At 43.0% G+C, this 16,590-nt stretch overlaps 1 protein-coding gene across 2 annotated transcripts in view; it reads left to right on the plus strand.

Annotated features, from left to right (window-relative positions):
- The window catches only part of ptch1 (patched 1), a 61,342-nt gene that overhangs the window by 21,146 nt on the left and 23,606 nt on the right, over positions 1–16,590 (plus strand). For both annotated transcript variants that reach the window (XM_088076629.1, XM_042488180.2), the window contains exons 4-14: positions 263–332; positions 460–551; positions 2,521–2,719; positions 2,865–2,986; positions 6,202–6,349; positions 8,444–8,575; positions 8,777–8,932; positions 9,512–9,610; positions 10,676–10,801; positions 15,028–15,146; positions 15,733–16,387. In XM_088076629.1, the coding sequence (XP_087932755.1) occupies positions 263–332; positions 460–551; positions 2,521–2,719; positions 2,865–2,986; positions 6,202–6,349; positions 8,444–8,575; positions 8,777–8,932; positions 9,512–9,610; positions 10,676–10,801; positions 15,028–15,146; positions 15,733–16,387 (1,918 nt within the window). The remainder of the gene's footprint in view (positions 1–262; positions 333–459; positions 552–2,520; positions 2,720–2,864; positions 2,987–6,201; positions 6,350–8,443; positions 8,576–8,776; positions 8,933–9,511; positions 9,611–10,675; positions 10,802–15,027; positions 15,147–15,732; positions 16,388–16,590) is intronic.

Consider the following 16,590-nt stretch of genomic DNA (forward strand, 5'->3'; position numbering starts at 1 on the left):
CCCTGCAGCAGATATGTGACACTGTAAATTAATAGTTTAATTGGATTGCTTTCTTTAATAATCTGGTTTTATCGACATCTCTTTATGCCAATATATGCAGCAAAGCTGTACTATATATCAGTATTCAGCTGTGTTTGGGCTAGCATTACTCATAATGATGAGATTTATTATCACTTATTATCATTCTTTGATCAGTGTAGCCGTAGGAGCTTTTGGTGTCATGACAAAAACTGAACAGAAACTCTTTTGTTCTTGTTTTCAGACAATGGAAATTAGAACACTTATGCTACAAATCAGGAGAACTAGTCACAGAAACTCATTTTATGGATCAGGTAAGATGCAAGATCTTCACTATGACCATGCATTCATTTGTATTTTGGACTGTTACTCTCTGGATTATAGTGAAACATCACCACTACAAAAAACCTGCTGTGTGTGGGCATGTGTTTGTCCAATTAGATCATAGAAAAGCTACATCCCTGCCTCATCATCACCCCTTTGGACTGTTTCTGGGAGGGAGCCAAGCTCCAGTCTGGAATGGTCTATCTCCCGTAAGTACACAAAAAACCTCCTTTTTACTAGACTGAATCTGTATTTTATGATGTGTCAATCACAACATGCCAACGCAGCGCATCATGAGACTGACTGATCTCTTATAAGCATGATCAAAAGTTATTTTAAAGAACTCTAATTGGGCACACATACTGTAGGGCTTTCCTCACTGTGAGATCAGTTAGCAAACTGATTAAAATTATGTTTGGGGACAACAAGGCCTCGAGCGCTGAGCTCATGAGTGCTGGTTTTGGAGTTAGATTGTATGATAACAATATTTTCAGATTGTTTTTAAGATGTAGAGCGCGAGAAGGAGGAGATCTCTGGATCTTGTTTTTACCCCTTTAGTAGAAGCTGCCCAAACAACCAAAGAGACACCACATAGGAACAAGAGTGTGTGTGTGTGTGTGTGTGTGTGCGTGTGTGCGTGCGTGCGTGTGTCTGTGTGTGTGTGTGTGTGTGTGTGTGTGTGTGCGCGTCGTCCCCTCTGAAGGCTCTATTGTAGTGGTTGCTGGCATGCGTATCGCTGGCGATAGTTTCTCTCCAGCCCTGGGCCTCACACCATTGTCTGCCCCTTCTGTTGCTAATGGCCTGCTGCTACAGTAATACTCAGCAGACCTTTACCTCTGCATGTGTGTGTGCATGCACATGGTGTGTGCCATCGCCATCAGTGCATATGTGTGTTTTGTGGACATGTGAAAGTGTATCAGCGCCTGATTCTGTGTCATCGGTGTGCATGAATGTGTGTGTGGGTCGCCTGTTGGTCTCCGATGGCAAATAAGGTTTTTACTATGTTCTGGTTGGGAGGCTGGGAATAATAACCCAAGCCTGGTTAAGCACATACAATGTAGTCTGAATGACAGAGAGAGAGAGAGAGAGATGCAGAGAAAGGGAGATTGGAATGTGTGAGGCATAGAGAGAGACAAGGACGGGTTTGGAGCAGGAATTCAACACTGTGCCATTGCATGATGGGAATTAGTCTCCATGTATTGTTTTCTGTCACCTAGCAAGAGAGAGATTACTCTCTGTGTTAAAAAATGTGGCTGTTTTGTGAGGTAGAATTTTGGAGGTAATTACATACAAATGTAATCCAGCCTGGAATACATGATGCCCTAAAATACGCACCAACACACACAACAGTGACAAAACAAGAATGAACAATATTACCTTGCATCTAATTCCCCAAGGAACTGTACGTGCCCACGATCAGAAATGTAACACCTACTGTAGATGAAGCAGTTCATCATTATCAGTGTAGATTTTCTTGCATCTTGTGTTTGCTATTAAGGAAAACTCAGGCACATTTCATTGGTTGTGATAACTAACTAACAAGAAACACCCACCCTCAATCACACAGTGAGCCATATTACATGAACCCTTTATGTGGAGGTAAAACTGAAAGTGAGCACACTGTATGGGGTTGTTGCTGCTGCTGTAGGGGGTCAATAACATGTCACAATTAATCAAAGAACGCTAGCAGTGATTGGCTGAAAGCAAAGCCATGCAAATATATTTTGTAAGAAGTGGAGACAAAAAGTGTCAAATGCAGGTATGATTTGACTGGAGAAGTTTTGATTCTCTGGTACTCAGTTATTTATGTTGATACCTTAAGGTATTGAGTACCAATACCCAGCCGTAAGCATGGATAATTGTTTTATAACTGCATGTTAGCCCCCTGGATCAGATTCTATTAAATCAAAAGGTGCCTAAAGACCCCATCCTTTTTTAGAACAGACAGCTTGGGTAATCATTCTTCAGTTTGCTTTGGTTTTCTCTTCATGATAAAAATTGGCTCACCTAGCTTGTGAATATGATCTTATTGTGACCGATAGGATGATTGACCAAAAGCACAAATAAAGTTTTCCCAAAAAATGTATTTATAAAGTGCCCAGAAATGGAAACAAATTACCTTAAATCATGGTTTAAGTCACGGTTAAACATTATACTTGTTTATTTTTAACTTTGCAGAGGTAAAGACCCTCTGCAATGGACCAACTTTGACCCTAAGGAGTTCCTTGAGGACTTGCGAAGGGCAAACTTTCCCGTGGACGGCTTTGAGGAAATGTTGGAGAAAGCGGACGTTGGACACGGTTACATGGATAGACCCTGTCTGAACCCTGCTGACCCTGACTGCCCCCTCACAGCCCCCAATAAGAACTCAACTAAGGTAGGCACACACTTAGGCTCAAGCTTTGGGATTGGAATATCTGTGTACACATGCAACATTTATATGTTTTGGTTAAACATAAAGTCTTTAGTTTGAGACAGGCTGCTGACAGCTACCTTCTTGCCTGTTGCTTTTATTGCACCAGCCATTCGACGTTGCACGGGCCCTGAGTGGCGGCTGCCATGGTCTGTCCAGGAAGTACATGCACTGGCAGGAGGAACTGATCGTAGGAGGGACCACCAAGAACGGCAGCGGACCCCTGCTCAGGTAACATACCCACACTTACACATACACACCCTCATAAACACTGCTGTGATCACTGCAGGGCTTATTCTGGAAAGAGTGTGTGTTTTTTGTACTTTTATGCTCTCCGAAACGGCGCATACACGCGTGCATGTGCGCAGTGTGCTGTAAATCTTGCAGTCATTAGCAGATTCCAGTGAAATCTTAGAGCTCCAGCTGTTCCTGCTCAGCTCTGGCCGCTCTGCTTGGACACTACCCACTCATACACACACACACATGTGCACAGAGTGATCTATTGCCTGGCTAGTTTGTCCAAATATACAGCGATTTGGGGTACATGGACTTAATTCCAGCACAAGCACCAGGACAAAGCTTAAAGATTATGTAGTATTATGTAGTAGAGTGTGGAATATAATATACAAATTTTTATGTGTTCAATAAGCTGTTTCCTCCCATAACAAAACCACATTTCATTCAGTCAATTACCGTTTCTACATGATTTCATGCAAGTGTAAAACATACCAACAAAAAAAGAAATTAAAAACATGCACACTTTATCACTTTATCAAGCAATAAGAAGCTTCCCTTAACAAATGGGGAAAGCTGCACAAATTGTCCAACATTTTGCTAATGGACCACTTATTTTAATGTGAAATTGCAGTTTGGACGGTGCATGCACATGCATGTACACACAACGGCAATCCCCACACACACATTCACACGCATACTGGTCCCAGAGTACAGTGGGGTGCGTTGTTTGTTTTGTGGTTGTGTTTTTTCCTGGCAAGATTGGGTCATTAGGGTGTCTGTGCGTGCCTGCTTACCCGTGTGTTTGTGTGTTTGTGTGTGTGTGTGTGTGTGGGGGGGGGGGTTGCTTGCTCTGTCCATTGCGCTGTTACTGCTGGCACTCAATTTCTACATCTTGTTTACTAACTGCCACCATTACAGTGATTATCACCATATTACAGAGATCACATTCATAAAGAGAGCGACTAGCTAATGCCTCCTCCCTCGCTTCGTAAAATTTGACAACTTGAAATCACATAGACTGACTGGACTCCTGTTCTTAAGTTGCAATCTTTTCCAAATTCACTTCTTAATGACTTAAAAGTTTTATTTCTTTACGACATTCCTGATGTTTGCACCACCAGGACTGAGCATTCCTCATTTCACGATATACACTGGCCATCTTAAAATTTGTCAGAACATGATCAGGAATCTTGTATATTAGGTCCAGATACCTATTTTTATGTGATCTGGCACTTCCTTTTCCACTATCAAATCCAGTCTATAAATTAAAATACTAATCTTTTGTGCCATCCAACTTCTTTATTTGGTTTGGAATAAAGACAAGATAAGATGTTGACCTGCATTTCTGAGGCGTGTTGGTTCAGCACTGCAGCCGTCCAGAAGGGGCTTGCTGGAACGGAAAACAACGTCACTTTTGTCAAGCACAGTTTATTTGAAATACAGTATATTTCTTTGGATGGCTTCCTTTGCCATATCATATCATTGTATGGAGTATTCACAGTGATGGTGGCTGGAGGATAAAAAGAGCTTTGAATCTGAGGGACAGCATTTTGGAGGAGATGGAGGGAGAGAGATAGAGAGGAGTAGGCGGAGAGTTTGCTTTGGACAAATAAATATATATAAGAATTTATTTCTTTTGCTTTGTTTCTATATTAGTCTCTTATTAACGTAGCAGCTTGATTCGTTTCACGGTATCACGTGAGAATCCAGCCCTGATTTGTCACATAGCCTGCTCTGAATAGCTCCTGCATTAGAAATATTATTGCCAAATTTCTGCTAGCAGACACATTTAAACCACCATACTGTATAAACAGTCATATCGCCAAACCCCATAGGGAAATGCAAACTTCACATTATTTGCTGGCAAGTGAGTTGTTGTTTTTTTACGACATCTGTTGCACGTCTGTCCATCCTGGAAGAGGGATCCCTCCTCAGTCGCTCTTCCTGTGGTTTCTACAATTTTTTACCCCGTTATAGGGTTTTTGGGGGGGGGGTTTCCTTAGTCGATGTGAGGGTCTAAGGGCAGAGGGATGCTGTATGCTGTAAAGCCCTCTGAAGCAAACTGGGATTTGAACTGTGATTGTTGGCTGTATAAAACAAGCATTTTAAACATTTCTTTTTGGGCTGTGGGACTATTTTCAGTATTTTCTTGCATGTTATATACCACTGGTTTTCAACCAGGGGTTTTTGAGGAAGTTCCAGGGTGTCCCCAGAAAAATGGTGAAAAATAGTTGTGTTGTTTACTTTTTTACTATTTTATTCACAGAAGTAAGCCCAATGTGAATAATAGTCAAAAGAGGGACAATTTTGATTTCACTTTCTTCATTTTTTAATCCCCTCAACGGCTGACAACTCAAGGAGTCTGCTCCATGACCTTATGTGTATTAATTTAGGGGTCCTTGATATCAAATAGGTTGAAAATTGCTGTTATAGACTAATCAAAAATAATATTCACAGATTACTGGAAGTGAAAACAATGGTTATTTGTAGCTCCAGTATAGATATTATTGATAGCGTAACAAGTAGATGTTTGAGCTGTGCGGTGTGTGGTAAATGAAGCAAGTTTCATGGCTGTGGGCAACTGTATTCTTGGCTCAGTAGTCATATCAGATGGAACAATACTCTGCTTATGCAGCAGGTGTGCTTAACACATCATTGCTTATGATGACTGTTATCCAATGTGCTCCAGGCGCTGCGGTTTTGATATTTTTCTTACTTCTTCCTTTGCAGGTTAAATTAGCACCCTCTCTGCTCTGGGACCTCCTGGTTTAGAAATTAAGGTTGTTTGGTTTGGTTTGGTTTGGTTTGATTTGATGAGTTTCTGACGTTATTCCAGCTTTTCTGCTTCCCTCATCTCCGAGCTTTGCTGCTTCCAGTTGACTTTTATTTTGAAAAGCACCCAAGATATATTAGGACTTAGTTCTAATAATCAAAAGATTTTAATGCTAGTTGGTGTTTCAAATCAAACAAAAAAAATCTGATAGGTGTCTCTTGTACATTTCAAAATCAAAGTTTCAACCCTGTTCGATGTTATTTACATAATCCAGAAAGTCAGCTCATCACCTTGCTGATCTTCTCATGTAAACATGATGCTGTTAGTGAATACTTGCACCTCATTGACCTCCGTCTGTTTGTTCTCCCTCTTTCATCCTTTCCACCCCTTTTCCTCCCTTTCATTTTGCCACTTTCCCTCCTCCCCGCCTCTCCAGTGCCCAGGCCTTACAGACCATGTTCCAGCTGATGACTCCCAAGCAGATGTTTGAGCACTTTCGGGGCTACGAGGAGGTTTCCCACATCAACTGGAATGAAGAAAAGGCTGCAGTTATACTGGAAGCCTGGCAGAGGAAATACTCTGAGGTAAGGGCCAAAGCACTCCAAAATGAGATGAGGAGAGAGAGAGATCCAGAGAAGAGGGCAAGAACAGAGAAAGGGGAATAGAAATCTTCCCTAAATCCTCTACAACCACATTGTAAATCACTGACCGGATACAGGTGAACATGGAAAGGCCCCATCCAAAGCCTGGGCCCCTGATAGATACTAGAACCACTGTTGGTGTGTGGTACAGGGCTAAAGCTTTCCTCTCGCTGCTCAGTGGAGAGGAGCAAAAGAGCAACAGGGTGAGCAGGTCTGGAATACATTAAGGGAGTGCTGGATATCTCTCTCTCTCTTTCTCTCTCTCGCTCTTTCTTTCGCCGTCGTACAAACACACATGCAAACACACTCAAAAGTTCACACACAATCGCTTTCCCAGCTGTGGCCCCATTGGTGGCTCATGTGTGACATCATCTGGTCTTTGTTTTGGGGGCCCCAACCTCTGTTCGACATGGTGTGACCTTGTGTGTGTGTGTGTGTGTGTGTGTGTGTGTGTGTGTGTGTGTGTATGTGCATACAAGTGCGTGTGTGCACGCCATTTATCTTGGGGCCCAGAGATCTGATAGTCAAAAACAAGAGGTGTGATTGTTTATTCGAATACAGTGTGTTTATCAATGTCAGTCATAAAACAAGTAAAAGATACCAAATAGTCTTAACTGTGTGTGTGGTTTTGTGTATTATGCACGATTAGGCTTGTCTGCAAGAATAGTATGTGCATGCATGTCGGTATGCGCCTGACACATGTGCGAGTTCACACGTGGGTGCGAGTGTGTGTGTGATCTAGTGCGTGTTTCTTAATGTGTGTCAGCCAGCATTGCTCCCCACTGAGCAGTAACTGCAGTTAAATGTTGAAGCCATCTGTCTGCCCTGAGATAGTGAGAGAGGGAAAGGATGGGTCATGGTACTGTCTGCAGACTCTCCCAAATACCTCCAACAACAGAGGCCGAGCTCATTATTCAGGGCTGCAATTTTTCCAAACACACAGAGTGGGAGTTACTCCTTCTATACCTTGAGACAAACTGTATATTACAAGTTATTTATCAAACTGGCTAGAAAGCGGATTGGAAGTGAAGTTTGGCTGTCATCTGAGGTGTGATTTTTTTTGAATCAGTGACTGTGTTTATATCCACAAAATATTACATTTTTTCCCTTATTTTGAAATAGACAATATGCCTACTAGGATGTTTACATGTCAAATTAAAATTAAGATAATCCACTAATATTCCTGTTTATATGCAGCCGTGCATACTGGGATTAACATGCCCTAACATATTGTGTTTGTCATCAATATGTGGAAAAGTGGAACAGGAGCCACTTGAGCTATTTTGCTGTTTTTGCATCAAAATACGATTTTTTTCAAAGGTAGACTTGAGTTGTGATATCTCCCGATTTCCATAAACCTGTTGATATCCAAGTCCTTTTTGATTTTCAAAAGTAGGTGTATTCTCCTTCAGGCCAGAAATGTTGGCTTTTCTTATTGGCGTGCATCTCTATCTCACAGCTTTGCAAACTGTTGGCAAGCTGGTTTGTGTACAACACATAAAGCTGACTGTAAACAGACAGAATATCCAAATAAAATATGCTGTTTAAACCTGTATCAAATTCAGAATATTGTCAGATTTGGAATAAAGGTGGAATATTACGGTGCATGTAAATCTACACACCTCTTTTGGTCAGCAATCCAAATTGAGGTTATAACAAGAAGGGTTCATTGCTACTGGAAATCAGGCAGTTTGAAAGGGTCTGTTATGCATGTAAAATTTGGGCAAATTTGCACTGATTAGACTGTGGCAGGATAGAGAACATAAATGAGCTTTTATACAGTAGAGAACTGCTGTTATGGCTGAGTGGTTAATAAACCTGAACTTGAGAATTCACTGAGCTGCTGCTATGCGAGTGTAAATGCAGTATATTTGATTTATTCATAAGAAATCTCCTTAAGCCACTTGTTATATGTCATTCCAAATCTTTCTCATTGCTTTGGAAGACTCCTACATCTCCATCGATTATTCCCTATTGATATTTTTAAAGTAGCTTTTCCTCTGTATATAACTATTTCTATTTGTCTCTCTTTTCTAGGCGGTGCTGCAGAGCGTGGCAGCAAATTCGTCTCAGAAGGTCTTGTCTTTCACCACCACCACTCTGGAAGATATTCTCAAGTCTTTCTCTGATGTCAGTGTCATCCGTGTTGCCAGTGGATACCTGCTGATGGTGAGAGCATTGCCATAATAAAATATTTAACACAATTTGAAAAAATGTGATATTATATTTTGTGAAATGCGTTTTGTAAAGAGTTTTGGGCAACCATTCAAGGCTTGAAGAAGTTAAAAGAGGAGGGAAGATGTGCAGTGATTGACTTACACGCAACAGGTCGATTGATAAATGGATTACTTGTTCACTGTTTGTGCTTAGCTGGCGTATGCGTGTCTGACCATGCTACGGTGGGACTGTGCCAAGTCTCAGGGGGCTGTGGGGCTGGCGGGGGTCCTGCTGGTAACACTATCTGTGGCAGCTGGCCTGGGCCTCTGCTCTCTCCTGGGCATCTCCTTTAATGCTGCAACCACGCAGGTAAGTTGTCAGTTAGTAACACAACTTATTCACACTCAAAAAAGCTGCTAAAAATCAGCCAGTGAGACTATTATTGTATTTAAGGCAAGATTATAGTCTTTCAGTGGATTGTTGTTTTGCAGGTTTACATGTTGTGTTTATTAACATAATTTTAACATCCTCATTAGAATTAGAATCTGTGTTATAGGACTTTCTCTTTCCAGCTGATAGGACTACATACCAAAGCTTTGGTATCGATTAAACCTCCCTCAACACTAATTAGGTTAAATACCCAGCTCTAATGGCTAACACATAATAGATAAATTGATATGTTGTAATGATTTAAGTAATCACATAAAATGCTTATCACTGTCATCCTATAACATCGCTTGATTACGAAAAATCTAAAGTATTGTCTGTGGTGATGTATGGCTTTGCCTGCCCTGCACTTAGTTACTACCCCCAAATCCTCCAAATTGTCAGAAGAATACTTAGAACAGGTAACACTAGAAACTAGAAACTAGAAACTAAAAAGTACTGAAATGGTTGCACTGGCCATGTTCCTCTTTGTTGTTCATGAAGTTTGCTTGTGTACTCCAGGTGCTACCCTTCTTGGCTCTGGGTGTCGGAGTGGATGATATCTTCCTCCTTGCTCATGCCTTCAGTGAGACCGGACAGAACAAGAGGATCCCATTCGAGGTGAAGCAAACATCCACACTGTTCCTTACCCCCCTGCTGTCTTATCTCTCCCGTAGAGGAATGTGTGAAAGCCTGTCCATGCCTGCGATGTAGCATCTTTGTGCCACACACTCGGCCCACTTATCTAAGCAATGCTCCATATTAAATATGTTCCTTTCTGAAAACAGAAGGCCAACCATTGCAGTCTTTATTGGATCAAAAATCAAGCCGATTGAGGCACATACAGCAAAAGCTGGCAGAAAGTAGTACAAAAGTTTACAAAGTTTACAAAAATGTAAATAAAGTGTATATTTTTGCAACCTCATGTGGGTATGTGTGTGTGTGTGTGTGTGTGTGTGTGTGTGTGTGTGTGTGTGTGTGTGTGTGTGTGTGTGTGTGTGTGTGTATATGTTTTTGTGGAGCGGGATAACTTCTCATCTCCAGAGGGGGGAAAACACAGGCATGTATTTGCTTGTTTTTGTTTTCCCCTGCTTCCCTCCCCTTCTCGTCTCTATGCCTCCCTCATCCCCCAGCTTCCTTTGTGTGGCTGAGATGAAAACTAAACAGAGCTGAACCTGATCTCTCCTGTCTGACACACACACACACACACACACACACACACACACACACACACACACACACACACACACATATACATGCACACAGAGGTGCACACGCCTGCAAACACTTCTTGTGTGGTCCTGCACGTCCTCAAATCTTCACACAATTACCGCCAAACCTTGCGGGGGTGTGCTTATCACTGAATAGTAAAAAGTATAGAAGTAAATCAGCAGTCATGATAACACTAAAAAATGATTTGTTTTGAGGGCCAACGTGTCATTATGTTCTTTATTATTTTCTACTTCTACCTTTACTCTTCAAACAGAAGTAGACGGGCCCAGGTGGATTATTTAAGAGCACTTTAGGGCTTCGAGAAACGTTGCAATCACTGTCAGTCATATCAGTATTATGATAATTGTACATAATCTCAAGTATTACACATTTGCCTCTGGCTACAACCTGATCAAAAGAGTTGAGTTTCATTGCTTTTTCCCTTTCATCTACCTCTCTATCTGTTTCTATCAGGACCGTACAGGGGAGTGTCTGAAGAGAACAGGGGCCAGTGTGGCTCTCACCTCAATCAGTAACGTCACAGCATTCTTCATGGCGGCCCTCATCCCCATACCAGCGCTCAGAGCCTTTTCTCTTCAGGTATGCCCGAGAGTGACTATGTGTGAGTGTGTGTAAGAGAGAGTGTAGTCGTGTGGGGCCTCTCACTAATAGTCCTCTTCCAGTCCTCATTGGCTCCAGATTTCTCCAGACAGTTGTTTTATTGATTTCTTTCATCAAACTGAAAGTGAAGTAAGTGTGTGAGTGTGTGTGTGTGTGTGTGTGTGTGTGTGTGTGTGTGTGTGTGTGTGTGAGGAGTGTGTATTTCGTTAAATCCATTCAGCCCCCTCCCTACCCCCCTCCCTCCCCCTTTGAGGCTGTTTAGTGGTGAGCCCGGTGTCCGTCCAGATTGTGGCTGAGGTCCATGTAACTGAATCCCCCTGCGTGTGTGTGTGTGTGTACTTGCCTGTGCATATGTGAGTTGGGTTAGTTGTAGTATCTGTGTGGGAGGTTTGAAAAGCAATGGTCTAGCTGTTTGTGTGTGTGCATGTGTGTATGCCTGTGTGTGTGTGTGTGTGTGTGTGTGTGTGTGTGTGTGTGCGTGTGCGTGTGCGTGTGCGTGCATGGGTGCGTGTGTAAAGATGGGGGGGTACGTCGAGAGGGGAGCTCTGACTTCTCAAACATCTGTCAGTAATTATAGACGTCACCAGAAAAGTGAAAGCCGGGACAGAAAGAGACATCCATAATCACTGAATTGTTGATTCATACAAACGCTCACTCAGTCAAGACGATATCAGATGAAACCTTTGATGATGCCTGTATGAAGCCTGAGTCTTTGCTGCAGTATAAGAAACAGAATGACAGAGCAAGAGAGTAGAACCTATGAAAAGTAAATAAAAATATATACACAAAAGTGTTGCCCAAAACAAGTTGATTGGTAATGTTAAGCCATCACCAACATCACTAAATTCATCATATTTTTCGTTTAACCGTGTTATGCCATGTTTCTCTACCTCTTCAGTCGATGCAAAGGGTGTAGTGTACCAATGGTTGGGTATCATTCACATTTGAACCAGTGCTGGCACTGGTATCTGGAAGTCTGCTGCCAGATACTGGTACCCAACAATACCTTTCTGTGGTACTTTCCTCCCTCTGTACTAACAGTAGTTGAATTTACACAGGGCAGCACGGTGGCTTTGTGGTTAGCACTGTTGCCTCACAGCAAGGGGGTCCCTGATTCGAATCCCGGTTGGAAAGGGGTTCGGTCCAGGCGGGGGCCCTTCTGTGCGGAGTTTGCATGTTCTCCCCGTGTCTGCGTGGGTTCTCTCCGGGGTCTCCGGCTTCCTCCCACAGTCCAAAGACATGCAGCTCAGGTTGATTGGTGACTCTAAATTGCCCTTAGGTGTGACTGTGAGCGTGTATGGTTGTCTGTCTATATGTGTCAGCCCTGCGATGGTCTGGCAAACTGTCCAGGGTGTACCCCGCCTTCCGCCTGATGACAGCTGGGATTACGAGGACAAGCGGTTACAGAAAATGACTGACTGATTTTACACACAATATAAAGTAAAACCCCTCCCTACCTACCTCCCCCCTCCCAAAGCCATCCCTACACCTTCAGCCTGTCAGTCTGTCACCAGGGCACGGTGTGAGAACGCTGTTGTGTATGTTTTGAAGAAAGCAGCTGGGGGGCAGATTTAGCCATACAAAGAAATAGCAGCCACCAGTGAGATCCCTGTAACAGCACGATATATCGCATTGGGGAAAGTCAGAGAGGACTTGGCCCTTCCTAATTACCACCACAAAATCTTAACATGTCATTAAAGATAATTGTGTAGTCCCCTTTGATGGACTTTCTGTTCAGATTTGATGTTTGATATTTGGGGAAAACATTGACATTTTCAGGTAAAATGCAAAATAAATCACGAAAGATAGATTCATACATTCAGTAGCCAATTTCAACGTGCATTTTGAGAAACAAAGGTATGACAAGTGGTAATAAATAATGCTTGTATGCATTTATTTGCAGTTTATGTAAAATCATAGTGAAAATACTATATACACTACACTCTCTCTCTTACTCTCTCTCTTTTTCTCTGTCTCACGCACACACACATACATTCACACAGAGTGAGGCGAGATGTCGCCACAGTGAGTACAATATTAGCATGTGTGGATAGATGGCTTTAGTACAGCGAGTCTGTCAAACATGATCCATTTACCCCATGGGTCTAATCCATGCGGCCGCGTATTATGCACACAAATACACACACTTGGAGACAAGCACACACACACATGCACATAGCATGCATACTTTACACTTGTGGTTTTGTGACTGTTGGAGGGCGGACTTGCAGTGAGGCAGACAATCATGCCGATACCCATCTTTTATTATCAAACACACGCACACGTCAGAACAGCAATCAGCGTTGCTCATCTCTCAGCATCGTAGATATGTGTGTTAATATGTGCGCGTGTGTTTCTTTATCAGCAGTCGGCACTTCCTGTGGTCGACTCCTCCACAGATTCATCTTTCTCCCTCTTTCGTACGTTATTTCTCCCATTCACTTCCTTCCATCAGTGTGACCAAAATAACAGGAATCTTGTCCAGATAACACAGAAATACACACAGGAACACACACATTCGTGCTCCGAGGACAGATGCGATGATAAATCTCAGTACTCCGAGGTCAGTTAGCGGTCAGTATGTGTGTGTGTGATTGTGAGTGGAGTCATACTGTATCTGTCTGGACATTAGCGGGCCAATCGAGAATTAATTGTTCTACTCTACTTCCAGAGGCTTCGTCTCTCTTGTTCTCTCACATTATTTCTCTCTGTTGTTGACAGAGCTGAAGAATGAGATTGGGGGGGGGGGATGTGTGTGTGTCTGGTTGGTGTTAAAGTGTAGTTTAAGTAGGAGGCTGCACATTTTTTTAAGCTGGCAGTAGATATGTGTGTGTACGTGCATTTTTTTGTGCGAGTGTGTAAGGGGTGTGTATTGTCTGTACAGCCGCAGCGCCTGCTCATCACCTCAAGCCCCGCGGGCCTCCGGCTCCTTGGGTGGTCTGGCACACACTCAGGATTGTGTGTATATGTGTGTCTCTGTGTGTGTGTGTGTGTGTGTGTAGTGGTCTGGCAACTACGCAAGATCCAGATTGTACTCCGGGCAGGGCCCCAACCTAACCCAACCCCCACCCTCTGCTCCAGTGCACCACCTTCAAATACTTAACCACAACACTGCACTGGCTTCTATTACACACACTCACACACACACACACACACACACACACACACACACACACACACACACACACACACACACACACACACACACACACGCCTCACTTTTTCTTTGCATACTCAGTGTTTTTGTTCTGAAAGGAATTGAAAATGTGTTGAAAGGCAGCTTTTTCCTCAACACCAGCTTATTCAGATTGTGTTATTTCAAGGTATATTTAACGCCTCCCAGTGTTTGTGTTAAAAGTCAATAATTCTTTGAGACCGACAGCTTCAATCATACAGCTACCCAATTATTTTTCCAATATGGAACTTGCATGTATGGAGATGCAGGAATAATTACTTAGAAATAAATTTCATTACATTTAATTGTGTTTTTATCTCAGGGTTTGAAGTTTTGTCCTGTAAAAAGTCTACTTGTCTTTTGCTTCTGTTGGATTTTGATTTAATTTATTCACCTTTTTGAAGCCCCAGCTGCTTTAGATTTTAGCCCTTTGTACACAGAGAACCTGTAATACTGCTGCAAGAAAGACTTAATTACTCCAGCTTTGCTTTCTAACACAAAACCAAAAAATGCTGCCCCTGGGTTTGGTATTAAAACCCTAAAGAAGAAGCCTGATGATTATGACACAACTGCGTTTAGTGTGACATTGAACTGCTGTTGGCACTTTCTAAAAAACTACAAAACATGGCAATAACAAGAATTTATAGTACCTGTTAAATGGCGGTGGATCTCATCCTCTGCTCGGAGGGAAGCTCACAGACCTCATTGTCCTCCCTGTTTGTGTACATTTTTGGTTTCTGTTCTTCTTTGAGTTAGCTACTAACTGCTGTTAGCTGGTGGTGGTGGGTCCTGGTGGTTGGTAGTACACATAACACATAATCAAAACAGACATTGGTTCAGCTCTGTTGCTACCTCCGCCGCCCGCTTAAAAGCAATACCACTCTGTTCCCTTATTGCATGTTCGTACTTTTTATACCGAACATTGAGGCTGCACTGTGTACAATTTATTAAAAATCAATCGACAGCCCAAGTCTTTTATTTAAAGCAACTTTTCTCTTAAATAACAGAATGTTTTCTGCATTTCTTGCAGGCTGCAGTGGTGGTGGTGTTTAATTTTGCCATGGTGCTGCTCATCTTCCCCGCCATTCTCAGCATGGACCTCTACCGACGGGAAGACAGACGTTTCGACATTTTCTGCTGCTTCTACAGGTGTGCACCCACACATAAAGGAATAAACAAAGAACTTCTTTCATTTCTGATGAACGTTATTGCTCTTCCAGTTATTAATTCCCTTCTTTTAAGTTTTCCTCTGATCTCTGATCTGAGAATGAATAACCTTAAGACACAGTTATCTCTGAGATATGTTCACCTTAATCCCCCACAGTCACAGCCTAATTACTGCTTAAGTTGTCTGTTTCTGTCTGGCTGCTTGGTTGTTTGACTGCCTGTTTATCTGTCACAGTCTTTATTAAACTTAGCCAGTCTGCCTGCCAGTCTGGGCATGCTCGTTGGCACAGCAATCATACAGATGTGCACACACACTATTAAATTCCCTCACTGGGTTTCAGCTCTATATTTCATGCAGAGCGAAAGGGGAGATCAGCAATAACATGGGGTTGATATAAGATTTTTAACAGATTTAATGCTGTTAATCTTAAAAGTACATAGTACATTTTTCTGCAGAGACCTTTCTAGAATACCATAACCGTGGCAGTTTCAATGTTAGAAACCATTTCACAACATCGGATGTATCTGTCCATAGTCTGACATTAATTCTCCGTCTTTATCTCTTCAGTCCATGTGCCAACCGTGTGATCCAGATTGAGCCTAATGCGTACCTGGACAGAGCAGACGGGAGTCGCTACAGCCCTCCCCCATCCTATCGCACCCCTCCTCCATCATACCGAACGCCTCCCCCGAGCTACAGCAGCCCCCCTCCTTCTTACAGCAGCCATGGCTTTGCCCAGCAGACCCAAATCACCATGCAGTCCACAGTGCAGCTCAGGACAGAGTACGACCCCCGGACTCAGGCCTTCTACACCACAGCCGAGCCCAGGTCCCAGATCTCTGTGCAGCCCATGAATGCAGCTCCGACTCGGGGAAACCCTAATAATGACTATTACAGTAGCAGCAGCAGTGATCACAGCAACCTCAACAACAACAACAGTGGCAGCCGAAGTAATGGGGGGTCTCGGGGTTCTGCTACCTTCTCCCATCATCACCCTGCACCTGCTGCCCCAACTTCAAGTGCTAGCTCAGCTCCTCAGGGTGATGCGGCTTCATCAGCTGGCCAGGGTCCAGAGAACAACAGCTCCACACGGGACCTGCTGTCCCAGTTCGGTGAAGGCTCGTTAGGCCTGCGCTGCCTTGAGCCTCCCTGCTCCCGCTGGACTTTGTCCTCTTTTGCTGAGAGGCACTATGCTCCATTCCTTCTGCAGCCCACCACTAAGGTGAGTTAAGTTTTTCTGTTTGTTATGGCAGAAAATAGAGAAAGAGGGGAAAAGCTTCTGTGTGAGGTAAGAGCATGCTTGTGCTGACTCACCGTGGTGATAATTTGAAAGGGAGGGTTAGTCACTGAAGTGAATAGTGGGAGGAAATCTGGGGTGGAGGTTGTGGTCATGTCCTATCTGAGTCACTTACCCACACACACACA

The sequence above is a fragment of the Plectropomus leopardus genome, chromosome 4 (assembly GCF_026936395.1).
Source record: "Plectropomus leopardus strain MGB_pleo_1.0 chromosome 4, ASM2693639v1, whole genome shotgun sequence".
Lineage (NCBI taxonomy): Eukaryota > Metazoa > Chordata > Actinopteri > Perciformes > Serranidae > Plectropomus > Plectropomus leopardus.